Source organism: Crocodylus porosus, unplaced genomic scaffold, assembly GCF_001723895.1.
Source record: "Crocodylus porosus isolate Cpor-Errol unplaced genomic scaffold, CroPor_comp1, whole genome shotgun sequence".
NCBI lineage: Eukaryota > Metazoa > Chordata > Crocodylia > Crocodylidae > Crocodylus > Crocodylus porosus.
The window spans coordinates 128,283,430-128,306,951 of NW_017728886.1; the positions used below are offsets into that span (position 1 = coordinate 128,283,430).

The window sequence follows — 23,522 nt, forward strand, 5'->3', positions numbered from 1 at the left end:
CTTGCATCATGCTTCCCTTGAACTCCTTGCATTCTTCAACCTACTACTGTCTCTTCAGACCCCTTCTGTGTCTGTCAGCTGGTGCCGCAACTCAAGAAAAAGTGAGTCAGGCAGACAGATCTCTTTCTCAAGGGGAAATATTAATGACAAAACAGCAAAGTAAGTTAACTTAAGCAGAAATGAAAACAGAACATTCTCTTATTTGTTATTCACTCAATCCATATGTGGAACCATTACTATGAAGTAGAAAATGTATGGTTTCTTCCCTTGAGCATCTGTGTACAGGAAGAGATGAGCTGAGTTGCCATGCAGAGGGCCAGTTAGCACACCTTACCATGGCCAAGTATTTGTCAGAAAAATTAGAGCTTTTTTTTACTATGTTATTTTGCTACTACCCTTAATAAAAAATGGTGATATCCCCTCGGTACTACTGACATGGTAAAGAGAGAACATGCACAGCCTGTCAGACTTCCTTTGTAGACACTGAATGTTCACAAATATAAAAAACAAAACAAAACAAAAAACCCAACGGGTAATATGGATTTTTTTTTCTTGTTTTCAGTCCTGCTGTGCTTGTTTTCACAGTCTTACGTGTAAGATGTGGCATATAGGTCCACTTTGTTCCCCTTTTACTATAGTTTCATTGAAATAATTTCCAACAAATATATTAGAATGTTTCTACTCATGCAATCACTGTACTGTTCATGGTTCCTTGCATGCCTTAAAGGGAAAATTTAAATATGTTTATCACAAAGATAATGATTACTAAAGCGAAAAAACCATGCATAGTCAAGGCTAATGGAATTGAACGAGATCCTTTTCGGACAAAAGATACTGCATAAAATTTTCAAAACAGAAGCCAAAGGCTTCTTTTCAGTAGACTTAAGCTTCTGTGTGTTCATTATACTTGAAAATATTACCCATTAGCAATATCAAGAATTGAAAGGGTGGTGCAGGTTTTTTATATGTGAGTGGGCCTACAACAATATGCAGCCACTGCCATTTTGGTTTTTGTCTTCCTTTATTCTATAAATCTCGTGACTTCCTGGCACTGTTTGGTATGGACATACCAATGAATTTGTTACTCCAGCAAAATGGCCTAAAGAAATGCAAAGTGCACTGGAAACAGAATTAAACAGGACTGGTTACATGAGTAGTCACCACTGGTGCTATAAAATAATTTCTCCTGAAATCATGGTCAAATCCTGCTACTCCTTGATCATGTACTTTATTTTACAAATTCAACATATAAACAAGTAGTAAACATTTCCCCCCACCTTAACTAAAATTTCACCTTTTGGTTATATCACCAATAATTTGGTGTTTAATATTTGCTCAAACTTCTAGCTAATCTAAAAGCTTTACTATTTAAATATTGGGGTTTTTATTGTTGCTTTTTTGAAATAGTGGAATTCTTAGCTTAAACCCTAAATAAATATTCAATACTCACAACTATTAAAAAATATTGCTGCTTAAATTTCTAGTCATGTACCAGAAAAAAAGATTACAATAAAAGTATTTTCTCATTTTACCTCTACTGCTGTCAAAAATGCTTGTTGAGAATTTGAATACAGGTGCACTGGAGAAAGCAAAATTATGGCAATAGATAAGACGAACTGGCCACTATGATATACAATAATCTATGTACAGGGTATATACACATGGCTGTGAGTCTGTTCTCAAAAATCTATATGTGCATGCACAAAGTTGATTTGTCTGAGTTTATTCTGCTACTGTAAGGAACAGTGGGAAGAACCTGCTAGTAGCACTGAAAACACAGATACCGTTTTATCCTTCCAGTGCCATCATTTTCAGTAGCAACAGACCGATTTTTCACAACTCATGTTCATGACAAAGCGTTTCATTTGTTTAACTTATTGCATTTGTACATGTAACAAATCTAGTACAAACATTGCAGATAAAATGCATATTAACTTATACGTTTCACTACAGGTAATATTGATACATGAGCAAATGTTGTATTGTATTAGAGATTTTTTTTTACTGAACTTGGAAAAATAGGAAATGTATTGTAGCCTAAAATAAATTATACATAATATACAATATATATATTTATACACATACATATGTATATATACACATATATTGATATAATATTTAAAATAATAATTTTATTTAGCTTTGATCTATTCTTTGAAGTGTTAGGACTACTTGCTAAATAATCTAGAAACTCAATTTGTCCATAAGTAAATAATAATTCACTTCTACAACTTAGAAAAATATACTTTACTAAATAAAGTTACTAATTAGGGAACATCTCACGCAGGACTAAATTCACCCCCAACACAGATCATCCATTCAAGGACCTTCTACTTTCTTTGATACCCACTTAAATGTCAATGCCTACCTTGTTCACAATGCATGCACTGAATCATGTGAGCTGTCCTTTTGATTCTCCCAGAACTTCTCTCATGAGTCTCCAGTGGGAACAGGGTTTGCAGTCAAGTCCCCGGCGTGGTGTCCTTGGTACTCAAGCTTCACTTATACTGATCTACTATACATAGGGAAGTATGTTAAAGTGAAACCCCATATATTGGATAGGGCTACTGGTATCAAATGGATTATATCATAGTGTACTGTATTGGCTCATATTTCTGAATACATATCACAGAAGTAATTATAGAGCAAACCATACTGGAAAATTAATACACTGAACATTCATCAGACCAGAAGATGAGAACTTTGGTAAAGCTTCATTTGTTTTTCTTTTTCTCCCTTAGGAAAGAGCCTTAGATACAATTGTACCACTCTACTAGCTGCATAACCCTTATTGGAAACAGAGAATGAAAATGTATCTCATGGAAATGATATGTAAGACTGGGACCAGCCTTCTAGGAAACTTGACTCAAATGTTTACACTTAAAAAAACAAACTTTAATCTCTGATGATTTAACAAAGGATACGTCGATTTTTTGTCCTGTATTTTATTTTTTCCCCTCTGTGCTGTTTCCTAATTAGGGCTTATGCCTTCCTACTTTGTTTTATAACAATGTACAGTATAACAGCCAGTGATGACACCAAACAGAACAGTCCACCATGGTACAGTTGTTTATGTAGCAAAGTCATTTTCAAGCAAGAAAAATAAAGCTGCATTTTCCATTTTTTTAAATCGCTCATTAATTTTTTTTAAAAAAAGGAAAGGTGAAAGCAGAAAGGATGGCAGCAGAGTGAATGGCACAAAGACACACAGCAGGACTTCGGTTGACAAATGCAGATTGTCCAAAGGTGATGAATGTGTAAGTAAGGAAGACTCCTTCTACTGGAAGACTCCTTCTACTGTAATGCAGCTATATCTTTTGAGTTTGCATGGTGCAGGAAAACAAATTCAACTAAAAAGGAAAAAAACCAAAGACCTTCCTTTAGGTCCCTCATCAGTGTAAGCATACTCAGTATGCTAGATAATTTATCTGAAACCTTTTAAATCAAGGCCTCTTTATTACAAAAATAAAAACAAACCAAAAAAAAAATATGAGAGAAGAAAAGATGCTGAAGTGTCATTCCAATTGTCCTGGCAGAGAATAGTCATGTCCCATTTAATTATTCATTCTCTTCTCTCATTTCTACGATGTCTGTCATTTCCTCTGTTTGAGGCATGTCAGTCATTGCTGAGTCTTCACCTTCCGCAGCTGTCTCATTCTCGTTCCGCTTCTTTTTCTAGGTTGAAAAGAGCAGTCATAACCACGTGATCATTTATACTGTTTGCTGTGTATAAGCTCAGTCCTACCAATTTCCAGCCTTATCAGAAGAAATTTGGGTTACTGGGCAGAGGGCAGTATTTAGAGTTGACAATCTTAGGTTCAGTCATTGTCTTCTTGCTGGCTTGTGACATTGACTTGGAAAATCATCTTAAACTTTGCATCAGACATGAAATAATAATTACTAGGCTGTTTCGGGGCTAGCCAATGTCTGGGAATTGCTTCAGAATAACAGGAGAGAAGGCAATATATCCAGTAAATGAAAGGTGGCATAATAAATTTTACAAAGTCAAAGGTCAGGAGGGCAAGACTCCCACATATGCATCCCTTCTAAAGATGAAGTGATTCTAAAGCTTATTTTTGTCCAGAAGAAAGAAGGAAAGCTTTCCAGACAGTCACATGATTCATCCAGATTGTCTTAGCTAAGAAGCTCTTAGCTCCAGTACCAAACAAGATGAAGCATCTGTGTCCTATTATCTGTTGTTCAGCAGGCTGACCTATTCTTACAGAAAACACTTTCTAAGTGGACAAAAAACCCACTGGCTTTATTGATTCAGCTGAACTTTGGCATACAAGTGATTCAAGATTACTGGGCTGTGTATATAATACTAGTTTGCAGCTCTCACACATTTTCTCCATGTATTTAATCTTTTAGCTGAAAATAAACTGGTATATGCAACTACTGTTATGCCAATTCCTTGCTAGCTTGGGAAAAGATAGTTTCATATTCACAGCACTTGTAGCAGTACTATATCAGTCCTGCAAGGGAAATGCAATCAGTTGTTACTGCTGCATTAAGCTACAAAAAATAAAACACCTAAGAAGAAAGCTGTGGAGGCCAAAAATATGCTAGGAGAAATGATAATTAGTCCATGCAACAATAAAGAGGTTAGTCTAAACAAAAATGTCTCGTGAAACTGCAAGCCAAGAATAACAACTGCCTGGGATCTAAAATTCTATTTTTGTTGTTTATGGGATCAAGAAAAAGGTGACAAGCCAACAACTACAGAGAAAAAGGTTTTTTGTTTACTTCTGAATCTAGCACTGCGTGGCTTGAGTTGTGAACGTCTTCCTGCTCTGATGATACACATCAACACTATTCTTAACCTCTATCAATATAAATGTAGTTTGAAGTCTTTAAATTCTGTTTTCATAACCTCTTAATAGAAGTAAGCATGATAGAAATTTTCAGGGGTTCTTGATTTTGGCCTCTAGTGGAAATATTAATGAAACAAACAAACATTCTCCACCTTCTCCCCACCTAGAACTTGCTAAATAATTTCACGGTCAATGCTTTGCTAATTTTATTGGAGTCTAAGGTATAACAACGCAACAGGTGTGACACTTGGGAGAACAGCAGCAACTTCTGACTCATGTTGTACTGCTGGCATGATCACGTGGCTGCAGGTGACGGTGTGCTTTTTTTTCTGCCTTCCCCGTCTTCCCCACTTCCCTGCAAGAGGCTGCCTTGGTTGCCCTACTTTAGTTACGCTACTTATTCCAGCTGTGTGCAATACCCTGTAAAGAATTGGTTCTCAACCTTTTTAGATTTGAGGCACCCTGGCATAGACTTGATGTGCCCTTTGGAAAATGCCAGCACTTACTTTTGCCTACTGAAAATCATTAAAGCAGTTTTTCTGTTTAAAGAACTCAGAAGAACACAACTATGCATTCCTATTTGAAATCTCTGGGTTTATCTTGTGAATCTTTTTTATAAACTAAGAGCCTTGTTACACATTGCACTTCGAGCAGCTCAAATGTCGATCAGTGTTAATATTAGCTTGAGCTTGGAGCAGTCACACCTTAAGACTAAAAACCTTCTCTGACTGTCCCCCACCTGCACAGCTGTGATTTGCCACTAGAGGGCTGGTAAGCAGGGGCCTGACTAGGAGCTATAGCTATGAGTTGCCACTGCCGCTGGTGAGCCAGGACAGGGTTCTATGCTTGTTCTAGGTGGGGGTGTGCAAGAGATGAGCTGCAGGGGGGCAGGAACCAAGCTCCAGGAGCTTCCTAAAATTAATATTTAACAAGGTCTTAACAGTGGCACCCTGGTTGAGAATCACTGCTGTAAAGGCACAACTATGGAGCTCCCTGATTGGTCCTGGCACCACAAAACATTTATACACATGCTTAATAGGATTCATGTGAGAATTTGTTAAATGAGTTGGCTAGCTAAAGTAAGAATTTGTGCAAGCTGGACTGTGGCCACTGAGATATACAGGAGTATTCACTTGTGTAAAGTTTCTCACTTATTTAAATCTTGGCAAGTTCTACTCCATAATTTGCATGTGTTTTCTTCTCAGTGGAGAAAAAAATCCTTCCACTCAATATTTTACTCTATATTAGAAATAAAGCCATCAGCCTGTGTCCATCTTCAACAATGGTAGCTACACCTACATACATTTAACAGAATTCATCATCCCTTACAGGCAGGAAGTTTGACTTCCCTAAATTCTCCAGATGCAGGCTCTTACCTGTTTTCTATAGACATAGCAAGCTGCTATTGCAACCATGGTAGATTCTCCTACAAAACCAGCTAGAAGTGACCCAACTCCTAGGGTGGCTCCGTGGACCCTGAAGATATCAAAAAAAGAGTAAGTTTATGGTCTTTTAAAAAGTATACATGTAAAGATAGAAAATTTTAGTGGCAATAAAATATGTAACTAATATATAACTTTTCATGAACAAATACTATATTAATGTAACGTAGCTGGTATATTACAGTGCTAGGCCAAAAATCTAGGCACAGGTAGTGAGAATAATTTATATTTAATAGTCCTACTTTGCTTCCTGAATAGGCTTACATAATTTTTCTGTTCAGTGAAAACAAGAGGAAAACCCATTATAGATCAGATTCTCTGCTAAGATAGGTTGAATATGGGATTTTAAGCAGTATTACAGCCCTGCTAAAGAATGATGGATATGATGGGGTTTTTTTCAAGCCTGCAGAGAAGGTGATGTTCCCTCTTATATTTATTTCATGGGTTTTCATAAAAGTAACCTCACCTGAAGCCCAGTATGTTTCCATTAGTACATTTGTAGAATCTTCCCCATGGGCCAGTTGGTAAATGTCTGGCTAGTGATAGATTTGTATCTATATATTTGTAAGTGAGTGTTTATGAGGGACTAAAACTACCTTACTTTTACTTTCTGCTCTCTTTAGAGAACATGTTAAGAGTTAAATAGTGTGCCTCTTTAATGAAAGCAGAGTGGGGAGTAAGATAGTGAGTCACAAGATCTACGGGGAAGAGTCATTTACCCCAAGTAAGGCAGAACAATGAGACTAGTGATGAGGACGATAATCCGCAGAACTGAGCTGGGTGCCAGTACAAATGTCTTCTTTAGTGTCATCAGCCAACCTGTCAAATGTGCTCTAACTGTCACTATAAAGAAAGGGAGGAAAGAATGATAAAAAATATGTAGGAGGAAATGCCAGTCATATCACAAAGAGAAGGAGAAAAAGTGAGTGCGACTTTTATTTTAACCATATTGATGGTATTTAATCTAATTTAAGATAAAAAATATACACATGGTAGAAGCTGTTTAAAAAACAAAACAAAGTCACTAAATAGGGAAGCTGACTGGGAGTTCAGTATGCTTTGGCGCTTGTAAACATACAAAAAAGGAGTCATAACCTCAGCAAGCTTCCTTCAGTGGGAAACTGTCCTATTATAAATGTTTTAAAACAGAATAGAAAGAAAAGTAAAATATAAATGTATATGACCATAAGAATAAAAATAAAGCTTCACTACATCTTTTGTGCAGCAAGTTTATTTTACTTTTGGCATAAATGCATAACTCCTATCCATGTTTGTTAGAAAAGATACTAATTTGGGTTAGGTCTCAAAAATACCACTTTAGATTTGAAGATTACAATCCTTATGAAGCTGTGCTGTTATATATTGTGCCTACAGTACATATTATATCATGTAGCAGTAGCTCCTGTGGGTTATAATACTTACATGAAAGCATTTCAATGCTAAAGGGGAACATTCTGGCTAGAACTGTAATAAACTTCCATATAATGTGAAGGAGGTATCTGCATTTAATATTCTTTCCCATTGATATATTATCAGTATCTTTAAATCTTACTCAGATTTGATTAGAGGGGAATGTTAATGCTGTCTTGTTAACATTATATATTTTTTTAAGATGTACAACCATGCAGTTCCTTATGATCTTGGCAGAAACATAATACTTGTGCACTGTGACTAGTTTTATTACATTTGCATTCTCTATCATCTAGAAAAGATATGCTTTAGCTTTTGGTTTTCCTCTTGAAGGTAAATTAAGAAATGCAGGCATGCCAAATGTATTTTAGCCTAGTGACAGACTCCCCCTACTATAATACCTGTACTGAGCTAAATCCAATTTGGGGGTGGGGTAGGGCACAAAATCTCAAACCTATATTAACTTTGTCACTTTACTTAGGGTCTGCATTTGGCCACTTGTGTCTTTAAAACCTGCCCAGGGAGGAATGAGCAATTTGCTGCTTTGTTTTTACCTGGAACTGGGAAGAAGGAGAAGATGCGCAAAGGAACAACACAGAGCTCTGCAAAGGCAAAGTCCACACCAATGATGTCAACCAAAATCTTCTCTGATACATTTGGTGTCCAAAACATCACAAAACAGAGCTGGGGAAGAAAACCACAAGAACAGTGTTGAAAAGAGGAGGACAGGAAAGAGATAGGAACAGGTATTCTGAAGTGCCTGGTCTTGGCCTCGCATACAGGTACTTCCTGTCTTGAATTGGGGCTGGGGATAGGTACAGTGCCACAGCATTCAGGAATCTCTAGCATCCACAGATATTACAATATGTTGTAAACAACCTTCCCCCCATCCTTGAAAGACAGTGTTGCAAAATAAATGGGGTGTGGTGGCAGCTTAGGTTCTTTGGGGGCTGCCATTCTGGTGCCCTCTCTGAATTGGCACCAGGACTAGTGCCCCAGTCACTCCCAGCCACATTACTGATTATGTGCTGTTTCAGAGAGGTCTTTAATTAAATACACTTTTCTTCAGCCCACTTTCTCTTCCTGTGCTCTAGCCAGTATGCAGGCACACGCAAGCTTTAGCCTTAGAGACAACTAGCTGGTCACCAAGAAGATGCCCTCACTATTTCAGAAATGAAGAATAAACTGTATAGAACCTAGCCAGGTAATGGAAGTCAAACTGGTATCACTTATCTAAAATGTCCTTTTCAAAATGATAGTAATTTTATTGCAAGGCAAAAAAGGAAAATATGTGAAGCTTGAAATAACAGAAATTTGAAATAATTTCAAGTAATTTGGGGGGGGTAAATATTTTTAATCATAAATGCTTAGGGCGAACAATTTGTCCACTTTCCTGGTTATAGAGAACAGGCTTTTTACAAGTGCCTGAAATTTGGGGATGATATAAAACTGTAATAACAATGTAACCTTTCAGTTTATAAGCACATCCTGTTAGGCAAATTCCACTTACTTTTATGTACTGAAAAATACAGTAGCTTAATTGCCTAAAATGTGAAGAGAAATGGCTACTCTAAATGAAATAGGGCTTTTTTTCTCTCATGTTTTTTCAGTTTTTTGGAATATGCTTTCCATGTAGTCAGATGTAGCTGATTAATTTAATTGCAGTGACTTGGTACAAGAACTCAAACACTTGTATATCAAAGAAGAAATTTTTCCACTGATTTGGCAAAAAAGAATGGAAAATATTGTCTTTAACCTACCCATCCCTTTAAGCTACTCTTCCATACACAACAATAAATACTGTTCCTGCGAGCTTGATACAAATTGTTGCACATTATGTTGGAGAGCAGCACTTGCACGTTCAAAGTACAAAGTACATGCTATTATACATCAGAGAACAATTTGTTCTCAACTACATCCTAATATGGCTTAGAGGCAGAAATCATTTCTTTAGTTCCGGAATTACTTTCAGGATCCACTCCTGCTCCCACTGAAGTTAATTACTTTAATAAAGCAGATTCACAACTGTGACTCTCACCCTGAAAACACCTTTGCATATGCCTAATGTTACCACTGTGACTTGTTCAACTGAAATTACAGCAGAAAAGTTAAATGGGATGTTCACCACATTCAAGTTAATCCTGTGCTAAAATATTTGCAGAATCAGGAACTGACACTGCAAAGTGTTAGAGAAGCTTGAATTCTTAATGCGTAATGTCCTATACTTGGAGATTCCTGGGTTCTTAGGAATAAAAATGGTATGTTGTTATTATTTATTATATCCCAGGGTGTGCCTGGAGATGTGCAGAATATGGAAAACAGTTCCACCCTTGTGGAGCTTACATGGTAAATAGACACATACAATCACCTCTAGATTAAAGTGCTCTGAATGGTGCTGATTAAGGGGCTTTATCTCAAGATATTGTTCAATACAAGCTATAATTATGTAGGTATGCTATATTACTTCTTATTAAGTGGATTTGCAATGGTAGATTGATTCAATGTGCAGAGATTCTCCATTGACTTGGCCAATGAGATCTGATTTTACTGCCATAGTAACCAAATCCACTTGAATCTTCTGGTTCTAATCTTAACAATTACATTCTGCTCTAGTGCGAGCTATTGCAAATATCACCTCCCTGTGTCCTTCTGTAACAGAGTAGATTTTCACTGCCAATATAAAAAGAGTCTCAGGAAGAAAGTCAGTGCTTTGTGACCAAGTGGAATTGCCTTCCTAAGTAGGATTGCTTATTTGTTTGGGCCCCAGGAGCAGAATGGGTCCGATTCTTCTTTTCCACAATACTTATAAACTGTATTTGTTTTCTGAAAAGTTTTAGCCTTATTCCAGTGATGGACTCAAGACATGGTTTGGTGGAGGTTTGCCCCTGGGGGAAGGGGAGGATGGGACATAGAGAGGAAACCACAGAGAGTTGATTCAAAGAGACTCTTCCAACAAAATGGAAGGAGGGATGCCTAACGATCAGCTGGTTCTACTAAGGCATAGGGTGAAGCCTAAAACCTTTGTAATAACAGTTGCTCTTTACTTCATAAAGGTTAGACTGTTGTCAAAGGAGGCACTGGCTGTGAGATTAGTGGGAAAGGAAAAAAATACCACAATAGAAGATGTTGTCTGTTCTAAGAGAGCAAGCATGTGGTACATACAAGAAAGGATAGGCCCTTCTGCTGGACAGGGATAGGCCCTTCTGCTGGACAAGCATTCCTTTGGGCATTTTTATCATTACATATCTTAACATTTCCTTTCTAAAATGGAACTTGTTAACTTCTGGTTTTCAATGCATGTCTCTTTGACTACATCTACACTGCAAATGAAGGTATGATTATAGCCTGGGCAGACCTTACACACAAGTTTTTATGCAGGTAGCACAGATAGCAACAGCAGTAAAAGGTATACAACAGAGGTAGCAACGTTTTTGGGCAGAGTGCCAAAAACCTGTGTAACCTCAACTTGTAAGATGTTGGTATGCCGGAGCAGATGGTTGTGGGAGCTGCAAGGGGTCCAATCCTTTTTGTGGTAGCATAGAACTGGTACCTTCCCTGCAGTCTGCTTAGAGGCACACATGCCAAGCAAAATATCTTTGTGTACCATACTCTGACACCTACGCTAGGGGTTGCCTATCTCTGTTATAGAAGTATGGGCTTCTGCATGGGAAAGCAACCAGACAACACACCCTGGAACCCCTATACAGCCTGCATTGAAGTCCAAGTGACTTTTTAGTCAGGTGGTTTCACATGCTGCCAGCCATTCAGTCTGACCTGTCTCTGCTGAAGGGATGCTGTAAGTGGATAGGTAAAGAGTGAACCTTGCTAAGGCTGAACACTGAGTACTTCAAAAGTCAGGTCCATTGCCTGTGGAGTTCTAGCATTGGAAAAGGCCTTAGTTTGCTGTCTTACAGTAGGACTGCAGCATAATTTGGAATACTCATTATTAGGGCTGTGCAAAGCTTTGGGTGGTGATTCGATTTGGAGGAGATTCGGCCCGATTCAGTGGCCAAATCTCCAAATCCAAATCCAATGAGGGGACCAATTTAAAGGTCCAAATCGATTCACAGCTCTCCGAAACTTCAGAAAATATTCGGAGAGCTTTGATGATTCAGGCAGCATGGAGCTGCAGTCAACTCCAAGCTGGTAAAAACTATTATTATTTTTTTAAAAGAGCAGGCAGGGGATGGGCCTGGCTGATTTGGAGATTCAGCTGTATCAAATCGGGACAGTAATTTGACTTACCAAATCAAATCACTGCCCCCCAAATTGGCCGAATCCGAAACGAATGCTAGCCACTTTGCATAGGCCTACTCATTATACAAAAGGCTTGTATCAATTAAGGCTGGTATAATGTAGTTTGGTTTCTCCTGGAGAGGAGATAAGAAAGCTATCTTCTTAAATACGGAGTAATAGAGGAGGGGGGAGTGGCCGTAAGTGTTTTTAAGTCATTTATATGGGGTGTTAGAACAAAGGTGATGGCTAAATAAGAAATGGAGGAAAAACAGGACAGTGGAACATAACACAGATTGTGCAAGTCTGGGTGACAAGCGTGATGGTGTTTTTCATTAGCAATAAAAAACTATTTTGGAGGGAAAGAAGAATTTGGCTTGTCTATATCTATGTGTTGGGAAACGGACACCCAGGACGAGAAATGGAAACAGTAGCACAGAGTTGGATAACGGGGGACTCACCCTGGGTAAAGATTTAGAGGGAGGCACCAGACTGGGTGCCACAGAGGTTGCTGAAACTATTGTGCAGGGAGTCTGCATAGCAATAGCAGCCCTGAGCCCTTGCTGGGTCAGCTGCTGGAATCAGAGCGTGATGACCCTGTGCTCATTACCAGCAGCTGAGTCTCTGGATAAGGTAAGACTTGCTCAGAATTCTCCCCATCCCCCATTCCACACAATAACTCCATCCAGGGCACTGAAATAATTAGTTATGACTCTCATTAGCAGGAAAGAAGAAGGAATTAGAATGAACTAATCAGTTTTAGTGACAGGCAGAGGTCTGTTGTATTTTTAGAGTGAATTTTTGCTGCTTTTCTTGCTCCAAATTAGAGTAACCACCAGGCACTGGGAAGGGGATAAATGAAAGGTAATCGTTCCCTTGATGCAGAACAGGTCATGGGGCTGCTGTGTTGCTTTCTTCTCCAGACCATGCTGCTGCTGCTGGGTTATAATAGCAACTATTGTTGGACCTCTCTAATAGAGATCTTTAGCTGCTGCCTAATTTGATGAATCCCTGAATCAAACAGGCCCCATCCCCCACTTGCTCTCCTAGCCCCGTCAATGGCTGCCCTGCCTAGCCCCAGTATCCTAGCTCTTAAAAAAAAAAAAAAGCCTGGCCTCACCAGATGCTGCCAGGTGGGGGAGGGCAATCCCTGCTGCATCATGCTGTGTGGGGGGCTCTTCCAGGAGCCCCCATCCCCCGCCTGCTCTCCCAGCACCCCCCCATGGGGGCCCCACCTGGCCCCAGGGCCTGCTCTTTAAAAAAAAAAAAAAAAAAAAAGCCCCACACTCACCAGCTCCTCCTAGGCAGGGGGTGATCCCTGATGCCTCCCACTGCCCTGTGCTGCATGGGGGCTCTGCAACAAGCTCCGAGAAGCCCTGAGGCTGCTGCAGCAGCTGGTGAGTGCAGGGCTTTTTTTTTTTTAAAGAACCACGACCTGGGGCCAGGCGGGGCAGCCATGGAGGGGGCTGGAAGAGCGGGTGGGGGTCGAGGGGTACTCAGGGAGGCTGTGGGAGCAAGCAGGGGATGGGGCCTGGCAGGGGTCCCCCATGGTCCACTCCCCACTCTTCCAGCCCCTCCACCCCCTACTTACCAGCATAGAGGTCTGGGTCCAGCTCCCTGTGGCAGCGAACGGGGACTGCCCGAATCTCTGAAGTTGTCTGAATCTTTTCCGAATTGATTCAAAGAGCTTTGAATTGATTCAGACCTTTTTATTGGTCTCGTGATTTGATTCAGATTTGGCTGCCAAATTGGGCTGAATCTCCTCTGAACTGAATCAGTACCTGAAGCTGCGCAGTGCCCTATTGCTTACCTATTGCTAATTTGGTGTATTGCTAAAAAGAGAAAGGAGCTTTAATCAATAAAGTACTTACTGCATTCTTTCATATGGTGCTTTTGCTTTTCTAGAAGAGTGAATTCAGAAACTTTGTATCCTGGCATGATGTGGCAGAGACCTTGACTGCAAGAAAGCCCAAAGGAATGCTCTATTTCAAGCAAGACTTCTGTTTGAACATGTCAAGTCTCAAACTGTAAGTTCTTAGTCAGATTTCTACATAACCCCTTCTTTTACATGTATTTTATGCATTTGATCTGGAACTCAGCCACTCATGTTAGAAAATGTTGCTAAGATTTTGTTTCAGATTCCTCATGAGAGTCCACAGGTTTTCAAGAATTTCTAGTATTTAATCTTATAGGTACTGCTTATAGGCACACTCTCCACATGCTATGTTTCTTGCACTCTTCCTCTGGCTGCTTGACACTGCTGGAGACATGGTACTTATGCTAGCTAGCTACTGTGTTATGCAATCAATCATGATTTACTCAGGGACCAGCTCAATACACAGTAGCTAGTGAGGATAATGATTTAATGAGTGAGGATTAACATGTACAAAACCACAGACTAAGGAGAGGAAAGAATCAATACAGAGCCAGTAACTGCTTCTGTCCCAAGACAGACACAGTTGCACAAGCACCCATGACACGAGTTTTGCCTGTCAGCAGCTAGAGGCACAGGGCCCCAGAACCCAGAAGCCCCTGTACCTATCTCCTTGAAAGTTGGCAGACTTCATGGCCTCTGCAGGGGCTAGCAGGCCTGCAATTTGACCCCACTGTGACTTAACATGTACATGTGACCTGAGTTTTGCTTTCAAGAATTTGGGGTGTAGTTTCCCCCAAACCCCTGCACCTCACTCCTTGAAACTTGGCAGGATTTGTGGCCTCCACAGGGGTTACTCTTCCTGCATGCTTAATTCAAATCAAGCCAGAAATGACAAAGCTATAGGCTATTTTGTCCTTCTCCTTTATATCCTATGGGTGAAACAGCAAAACAATTTTGCCATTTCAACCCTGTTTCAACGGAACAAAGCAGAACAGGTGTTTTGAATTGAAACAAAATTCAAAACAAATGCTGTTCTGTCAAAATGTCAAAACATGGTCGAAATGGAATGCTGCCGTTTCGCACAGCCCGTTACAGGTTGGCTGAAGTAAACATTCCATATCTGTGACTTCCTTATGGATTCTGATTTCTTTCTCCAGAATATCCCCTTTGACTCTTATCTATCAGGTTTTGTCACAGATCCATGACTTGGAGAAAGCCTAGTTGTAGCTTATAAAGGACTAAATAATAGAGAATAATTTATTAGGAAGAAAAAAAGCAAAGTAAAGGGAACATGTCAAACTTGAACACCAAGTGGAGTATATTACTGTGCATTCATTAGCACTTGAAATTCCTTTCCCCTGACATCTCACTAGATGTTACTTTTAAGTAATGGCAGCAGAGCATATATCCCATGCACCCTTCCCATCTGTCATCTGCTTTAAACTTGTGAGAAAAAGCCTTCTGCTGTGGGGAGTGGAGAATGGACAGAGCCTGAGCTCTAACGCATTAATACAACTCTACTGTTCTTGTCACCCAGTCCTAACATGGCCAGGCCTCCCATCCCAGAACTCTGTCTATGGTTCTAGGAGCAGGCAATGAAAGACATCAGTGGAAAGTAGTATCAGAAATGGGTGGATGCATACAAAACATGAGATAAAATGTATGTGGCTATCTAGAGTTTGAAGATTTTCAGTACTTCATTGTGAGGAGAGGAGCTGCTTAATGAGATGTAATTCTCTTCAAACAGTGAACAGAAAAACATAGACTATTAGGAAAAATCTTTCCCATGGTGAGAGTTTGTCCTAAGGTTACTGCAGAAAGAACCAGTGCCTTAGACTAATCAAAAACATGGTGGATGAAGAACTGGAAAGTTTGAATCATGTCATTTTTGGGGAACAGACTGATGGAGATAGTGTGATAAAGACAGGCTTTTTTCTAGAACATATCACTTATTCCTCTACCCTGAAGCCCTGAACTAAATCCAATGAAACTTGCATTAATCCAACTAGATAGGACATCACATTTCTGTTAGTCAACCTTAAAACCTTTTTAAAACCAAACAACAAAAGCTTTGCTCTCATAGCATGACAGTGCATTCCCTTCGAAGAAAGTTTACTTTCAAATAATTCCTCAGCAGTTAAGTACTAACACAGTAGTTGTAAAATAGCAGGCCGAAGCTATAACGTTACAAAACTGGCTAATGTTCCAGGTCATGTTTATTATAATCCAAACATTTCAGAATGTCAAATGCATTGTTGTCATTTAAAAGACATTACCTTTGTTCTTGAATATTTAGAATGAGTGATTTCTCAAGATTTGCCTGCTCTCCTTGTTATTCAAGAACACCAAAGATTAGCCGAAAGGCACTGAATCTGATCAACTTTCTTTCTGAAGTAATTTGCTTGTATGAAATATTTTATGATGATACCTACTAGCTCAGGAGTGGCCAACCTATGGCATTAGTGCCACAAGTGGCACAGGTAGCCTGTGTGTGGCTCAAATATCCTTTCTATACTTTTCTGCCCCTCATTTTCACCATAGCTTCCACCTAACATACTTGCATTCCTTTTTGCTCCCCACAGGACTACAATAGCAAGCAAATATATGCCTGAAACTGATAAGTGGTTTTTGAATGCCTCACTCTTTGGCTACCCATTTTCAGTCATTTTACTAAGGCTGTAATGCTGGGGATTCAGTGTCCAGCATTTCTTGAACGTTGGATTTCTTTAAAATGTTAAATTGGGTGTAAAAAATTGAGGCATCAAACGATGGCCAGTCAGTCCTAAAAATGTTGTAAATAGCTTTTTAATCAATCCACACAGCTGAAACCTATGTTAGGCCTGGTTTTGGTTTAAAGTGTTGTGTCCCCAAACCCAGCCAGGCTGCAGTAACTGAATAGCTGTCTTTTGCAAAAGCCCTTTCTTGACAGCAGGGGGCACCGCTGAGAGACTGAATCTTCTGCTTTTCTGTTCCTCCCTCCTGCTGCTTCTCAGAAGCCAGCTGAATGAGGGCATTGCTTGTTTGGCAAGGACAAAGCAGGTAGAAGACTAGGCCTCTCTTCCTTGCAGGGTCCACTGGGTCTGCCATTACTTAAAAGTCAGTGTCTGATATCACTCAGTGTCAGTCCTTACTCAACCTGACCAGTGCATAGATTGCTATGTGCCTGGATAGCCATCACTGAAATGTTTCATAGTTTCATAGTTGATTGGGTTGGAAGGGACCTGAGCAGATCATCAAGACCGACCCCCTGCCATGGTAGTAAAGAGTACTGGCGTCAAACGACCCCAGCAAGGTATTCATCTAGCCTCCTCTTAAAGACCCCCAGGGTAGGAGCCAGCACCACTTTGCTTGGAAGATGGTTCTAGATCCTAGCCGCCCTGACCGTGAAGTCGCGCCTCCTGATGTCCAGTCTGAATCTCTCCTCTGTCAGCTTGTGACTGTTATTTCTAGTTACTCCTAGTAGTGCTCAGGGGAACAGGGACTCCCCCAATGCCTGCTGGTCCTCTCTGACTAGTTTGCAACAGGCCACTAGATCCCCCCTCAGCCTTCTCTTGTGGAGGCTGAACACGTTCAGGTCCTGTAGCCTCTCCTAGTAGGGCCTGCCCTGCTGCCCCCTGATCATGCGAGTGGCCCTCCTCTGGACCATCTCCATGTTGTCCACATCCCTCCTGAAGTGCAGCGCCCAGAACTGGATGCAGTACTCCAGCTGCAGCCTGAGGGGGAAGATAACCTCTTTGGACTTGCTTGAGATGCATCTGTGGATGCATGACAAGGTATGGTTGGCCTTCTTGTCTGTGTCCCCACACTGTCAGCCCATGTTCATTTTGGCATCAATAATGTCTCCAAGATGCTTTTCTGCCTCTGCACTGTCAAGAAGGGAGTTCCCCAGCCTGTAGGTATGCTGCTGGTTCTTCCTCCCCAGGTGCATCACTTTGCATTTGTCAGCGTTGAAACCCATCCTGTTCTCATCCGCCCACCCCTGTAACCTGTCTAGGTCTGACTGCAGCCTATCACTCCCTATCACAATGTGTTGATACTTACTAGTTAATGTAATACATCAATATGACAATATTCGTCATTACCCTATATTTTCAAGTATTCTTGCATTCCTTTGATAGCTAAGGGTACACCATGAGAGTGGGTCCTGAGTTTTTCTTTGGAGGGAGGAAAATCAATATAATCACTTTTTTTCCTTAAATCAAAGGACTATTTTTTAATATGTTTGTGGGACAAATCATATTCTAAGGTTCACCTCTGTATCTCCATTTGCATAAGGGGAGTTGCTCAAGGACACAGTTTAGTCTCCTGACCAGTCTGAACTGAAAACTGCAGCCCCTCAGACTGCAGTTTTCAATAAGATGTTGTGTCTCCACAGGCATTGTCTCCGTAGGACTGTGTGCTATATGCTGCATCCTGCTTGGCTAGTTAGGTATCTCTACTCTGCAACTGAGGTGCACTGGCTAACAGGGATTCTGTTTCTAGGTACTAACCAGCTGGCAAACAGCAAGAGACAATATATGCTGCAATAAACTACAGTGCTGCAACCTGTGTTTAATTAGATGGGAGATATCTGAACAAAAGAGAATCTAGCTGTTTTCTTAGCTTGCTGTTATAATCTCTCATTTTTAAGAACTTCTCTTTTGCTGTCTTATAAAGTTAAGCATTTTGTGAAATAGGAATGACTGCCTGGAGAGGTTTCAGTACATAGACGTAACTCCCTTTAAAATTAAAGTTATGTATGCTTAGCAAGACAGCAATAAGTTTTACTACAGAGCTTGAAACAATTCTCTTGTTTTCCCTTGGCTTACATTCCTCTTTCAGCAGCACAAAATAACCTGGAAATATCAGGCTTGCTATACATATCTATAATCCTACAGAATATATGTGGACATTGGAGAAATGGGAGGCTGCCATGAGTGTGGTATTCCTTATAAACTCCAGTTCTAATAACTAGACAGAACCATAAGATACCACTGGAAATGGAGCAGTCCTCAGTGCCCACTAACAGGTAAATTAATGTTACAGAACCAGTAACTTGGAAACAGCAGAATTTGCTCAGTTCAACTATAAATGAAACATCTCTGGAGTGAGTAAGCAAGCAGCCACTTTGGATTGAGTAAACAGAGCATTGGAGCAGGAATGCTGTGCGTGTGTGTCTGGGGGTGGGAAGAGCAACTAAGGAAGCAATGCTCTTGCAGTGTGTCAGCTTGAGCTGAAGTGAAGCAGAAGTTGATAGTATCTGAATGTGTGTGGTAGTGACTGAGCTCTGTTTGCCATTAGGCACATTTCAGAGGTCAGTGAAGCCACTCTCTATATAAATATTCCTTCACTGCCAAAAGCCGATTGTCCTGCACCTCCTTAGAAGGTAAAATGGACTTAAAGTTTTTATTGGTATATTTATGGCTCACAACAGCTAAATCTATAATATCCCTTTAAGTCCCAAGTAAATCATACATTTCAAGCGTAGAGCTTGAAATGACTGCCTTCCCCACTCACCCCTTAACACTTGCTATGGTATAGAAAGACATGAAAATCAGGAAGCAGTCTTAAACAGTTAAGGTTTTTTTCCTTAAGTAGAATACTCTAATTAGTAATACCTGAAGCTACACTATCCTCTTGTACCTTCAACTCATTCATTACCAAAACTGCTACTGCTACTTTCCTGTAGTCCTCATTCATGGAGAGCATGTCCACAGGACAGGGGAAAACGTTAAGTATGAATTAATTTTTACAATATTGTGGGTATTATTTACAGCTTTAAGCTGTTTTAAATGAAGTTGTTTCAAGTCACTGAGGACTGCCCAGTACTCTTGGCACAAGTGAACTCGGTGACAGCTAGGTTAACCCAGTAAGGTGCACACTAAGCTACCCAAAATACCTCTTAACATTGCAGAATGGAGCAAACTGGGGAAATACATGAAGAGACTAGCATGTTCCCAAGCGGGGAACATTTCTGAAGTGCAGGAAAAATACTTGGGGAAGCAGATCATAAAAAAGGTACATGATCCAGTGACTAAGTTCCCTAGTACAAACCCAAGTTTGAAGCAAGCCTTTTTGAAAATCTGAAGTTAGAATCTGTTCTCACGGGTTAGCCTTCTGGCCTTGTGACAAGCTTTAATTTGATTTAATAGCAACCTGGAAGATAATGGCACACTCCAGAGTTTGAGAAAGTATCCTTGAAGTACCATAGTCTGTCTGAAGTGTGGTTCTTAGGTTTGAGAGTATGTGAAGAGCATCCAATTATTTGCAGAAGCTATGGTTGAGATGTTCAGAGAATGGGGGCATTTTTTATGGTGGACAGAGCAGGGGCTCTCAGAAATACATTTGAATTGTCCCTCTTCCACCAGCATCCTCTGTGCTGTTGAAACAAGAGTTTCCAGCTGGGTAAAGCTATGCTTGACTTTAGGCCTGAAGCATTCACTTGAATAACAGGGATCTCCTTGCTAAGTTAAAAGAACAAGCTCACTTTTTAAACTAGCTCTTTACAGGGCAGTACTCCCAATCATAGATTCCCATCCATTCCTGTTTCTTAACACTACCATGGAGGGCTTAATTCTGCTCCCACAGTTACATTCATGCAAATCAACTGAGTTTTTCAGGATGTGCACTTGCTAATCTGAGGCATAATTGGGTCCAAAGATGTTATGAGAAGGGCAGCAGCAGATGTAGAAAGTCAGCTTGTGCCCTCTAAAAGAAGTCTTGTGCCCACTTACTTTAAATAGCAATGCAACAAAAGAAAAGAAGCACAGATTGGAAAGGCTCAGCCAAAAGCCAATTGTCGTGCACCTTGGGTGCCAGGAGATCATAGTGTTCAGGGAAAAGTAACTAAATAGACTATTCGTTCAGTGTCAGAACACCAAATGCCTATGTTTGTTAAAGAAAAGCTTGATTAAGTAATGAGGGCAAGCAGTGATGCAAAAAAGGATGACAGGCAGGCAGAACGGAGGTTTTGCACCGTATTTTAAGACGACCTCCAGTAAATCTGAAACCAGAATGGGAGTGTCAGACCCCAGAGAGGCTTCTGGTACTATTCTGAGAAAAGCTCTTGTTTAATATCAACTTGCTAGCTAGTCCTAGTGCTGTAGGGAAACCTGCATGCTGCTTTAGTAGCTAGCTCACTGCACTGTACAGCCTCTCCAGCCTCAGAGTAAGGATGAGAAAGCGAGCATTTTTGTGCACTACCCTGAAAGGAGGGCTTTGTGAAGAAGAAATAGAGTATTAAATACTTTGAGAAAAACCTTTTATGATTGCTGTACTGGAAACATCTGAGGGGGAAATAGATTTCTCATCAATTGATAAAGCCTGTATGATACAAAAGCTCAACCCTACACTCTCAGGGGTCCATATATTGCTGAGGTTATGACTGGATAACAAATTCAAAGGCCCAAGACTATAAGCTCTCTCCGCTGGGGAGGAGGCTCTTCTCAGCTAGATTGGCTGACCTGTTCCACTGGGCTTTAAACTAAGCTCGCCAGGGAATGTGGGGACTACTGTCACTGCTGGCCTGCTGAGCAACCCTTGCAAAGCCAGCAGATCAAGGCACTTAAGGGAGCCCACGCCTGCCCCAGCCCTGGCACAATCTGTGGGCAAGGCAAGAGCCCCCAAGGGGACACTTGCCTGCCTATACACAAATGCCAAGAGCTTGGGGAATAAACAGGAGGAACTTGTCCTCCTGTTAAACACATATAACTATGATGTCATAGGGATAACAGAGACCTGGTGGGACTCCACCCACGAATAGGCTACAGGTATAGACGGCTATAACCTGTACAGGAGGGATCGAGTGGACAAAAGCGGCTGGTGTATAGCTCCCTATGTCAAGGAAAGCTACGCATCCCTACAAGCTGACATTGGCACCCATGGTGGAAGACTTGAGACCCTCTGGGTTAAAATCCATCGGGAACATGGCACAGGGGATACTATGGTGGGAGTCTACTACAGACCCCCTACCCAGGGTCAAGACCTTGACCAGGAGTTGCTAGGGAATTGGCTGAGGCTGCGTGTTCCCTCTGCATGGCTGTCATGGGATACTTCAACTACCCAGACATCTCATGGGAGGAGTGCTCAGTCAAATCCAGGCAGTTGCAAACCTTTCTCTCGTGAGTGGATGACCTCTATCTGACGCAGGAAGTCTACAGGCCAATGAGAGGTAAAGCGCTGCTGGACCTGGTACTGGCAACCGGGGACGACCTAATCAGCGACCTAATGATCAAAGGGAAGCTGGGTGACAGTGACCACAAGCTGATCACCTTCACCATCCACTGTAAAGCTGGCAAGTCAGTTAGTAATACAGAAGTCCTCAACTTCAGGAAAGCTGACTTTGACAAGCTAAGGAGGCTTGTCAGTGAGGCCCTAAAGGGCCACAACCCAAAGGTGAGGGGAGTTTAGGATGAGTGGCTGTGCCCCAAGGGAGCAATCCTAGATGTGCGAGCAAAGTCTATCCTGCCTCGAAGGAAAGGCAGCAAAAGGGCACAGCAGTCCCTTTGGCTCTCCAGGGAACTAGCAGACCTCCTGCACCCTAAAAGGAAGACCTACAAAGGATGGAGGACTGGAACCACCACCAAGGAGAAATACTCTGCTCTGGCCCACACCTGCAGAGAGCAAACCAGGAAAGCCAAGGCTGCGATGAAACTCCAGCTAGCTACAAATATCAAAGGCAATAAAAAGGCCTTTTTTAGATATGTGGGCAGCCAGAGGAAAAGCAAGGGCAACACTGGACCCCTGCTAAACCAGATGGGACAACTGACAACCGATGCCCATGAAAAAGCAAACTTGCTAAATGGGTACTTTGTGTCAGTTTTTCACCTGTCCCATGGGACACCCCTGCCCACTGTGGGTCAGGGATGCCCGGGTGAGGGAGATTCCTTACCTTCCATTGAAGCTGACCTAGTGAAGGAACACCTTGACAGGCTGGATACCTTTAAGTCAGCTGGCCCTCACTTTTTACACCCAAGGGTACTCAAGGAGCTGGCTAGCATCATAGCTCAGCCCCGGCACAGATCTTTGAGAACTCCTGGTGCTCTGGTGAAGTGCCCAAAGATTGGAAGAAGGCCAATGTCATGCCTATCTTCAAGAAAGGGAGGAAAGTAGATCTGGCAAACTACAGGCCCATCAGCCTGACCTCTATCCTGAGGAAGGTCTTGGAAAAGATTATCAAAGAGGCCATCCTATACAGGCTAGTTGATGGCAATATCCTGAGGGTTACCCAGCATGGGTTTGTTGCAGGTAGGTCTTGCTTGACCAATCTCATTTCCTTTTATGACCAGGTGACATACCACCTGGACAAGGGGGAAGAGATTGAAGTTGTATATCTTGACTTTAAAAAAGCCTTCCATCTGGTATCCCATAATCACCTCTTGGAAAAACTGGCTAACTGCACCCTGAACCTCACCACGATCTGCTGGCTGGGGAATTGGCTCTGTGGCAGAACCTAGAGGGTGGTGGTTGACAGAAGTCAATCGTCATGGTGTGCAGTGACCAGTGGGGTCCCTCAAGGCTGTCTTAGGGCCTATACTTTTTAACATCTTCATCAATGATGTAGACATTGGTGTCAGAAGCCGGCTGGCCAAGTTTGCCAACAACACCAAATTCTGGGGTAAAGCATCCACACCTGAGGACAGGAGGGTGATCCAGGCAGATCTTGACAGGCTCAAGAAATGGGCGGATGAGAACCTGATGGTGTTTAACACCGAAAAATGCAAGGTTCTCCACCTTGGGAGGAAAAACCTGCAGCATGCTTATAGGCTT

General features: G+C 41.3%; 1 protein-coding gene across 2 annotated transcripts in view; it reads right to left on the reverse strand.

The window, feature by feature from the left end:
• Positions 1-1,688: 1,688 nt before the first annotated feature.
• The window catches only part of ANKH (ANKH inorganic pyrophosphate transport regulator), a 146,384-nt gene continuing 124,550 nt past the window's right edge, over positions 1,689-23,522 (reverse strand). For both annotated transcript variants that reach the window (XM_019541753.1, XM_019541759.1), the window contains 4 exons: positions 8,221-8,350; positions 6,976-7,099; positions 6,191-6,290; positions 1,689-3,675 (listed from right to left, as the gene is read on the reverse strand). In XM_019541753.1, coding sequence (XP_019397298.1) covers positions 3,559-3,675; positions 6,191-6,290; positions 6,976-7,099; positions 8,221-8,350 — 471 coding nt within the window. In that variant the 3' untranslated portion in view covers positions 1,689-3,558. The remainder of the gene's footprint in view (positions 3,676-6,190; positions 6,291-6,975; positions 7,100-8,220; positions 8,351-23,522) is intronic.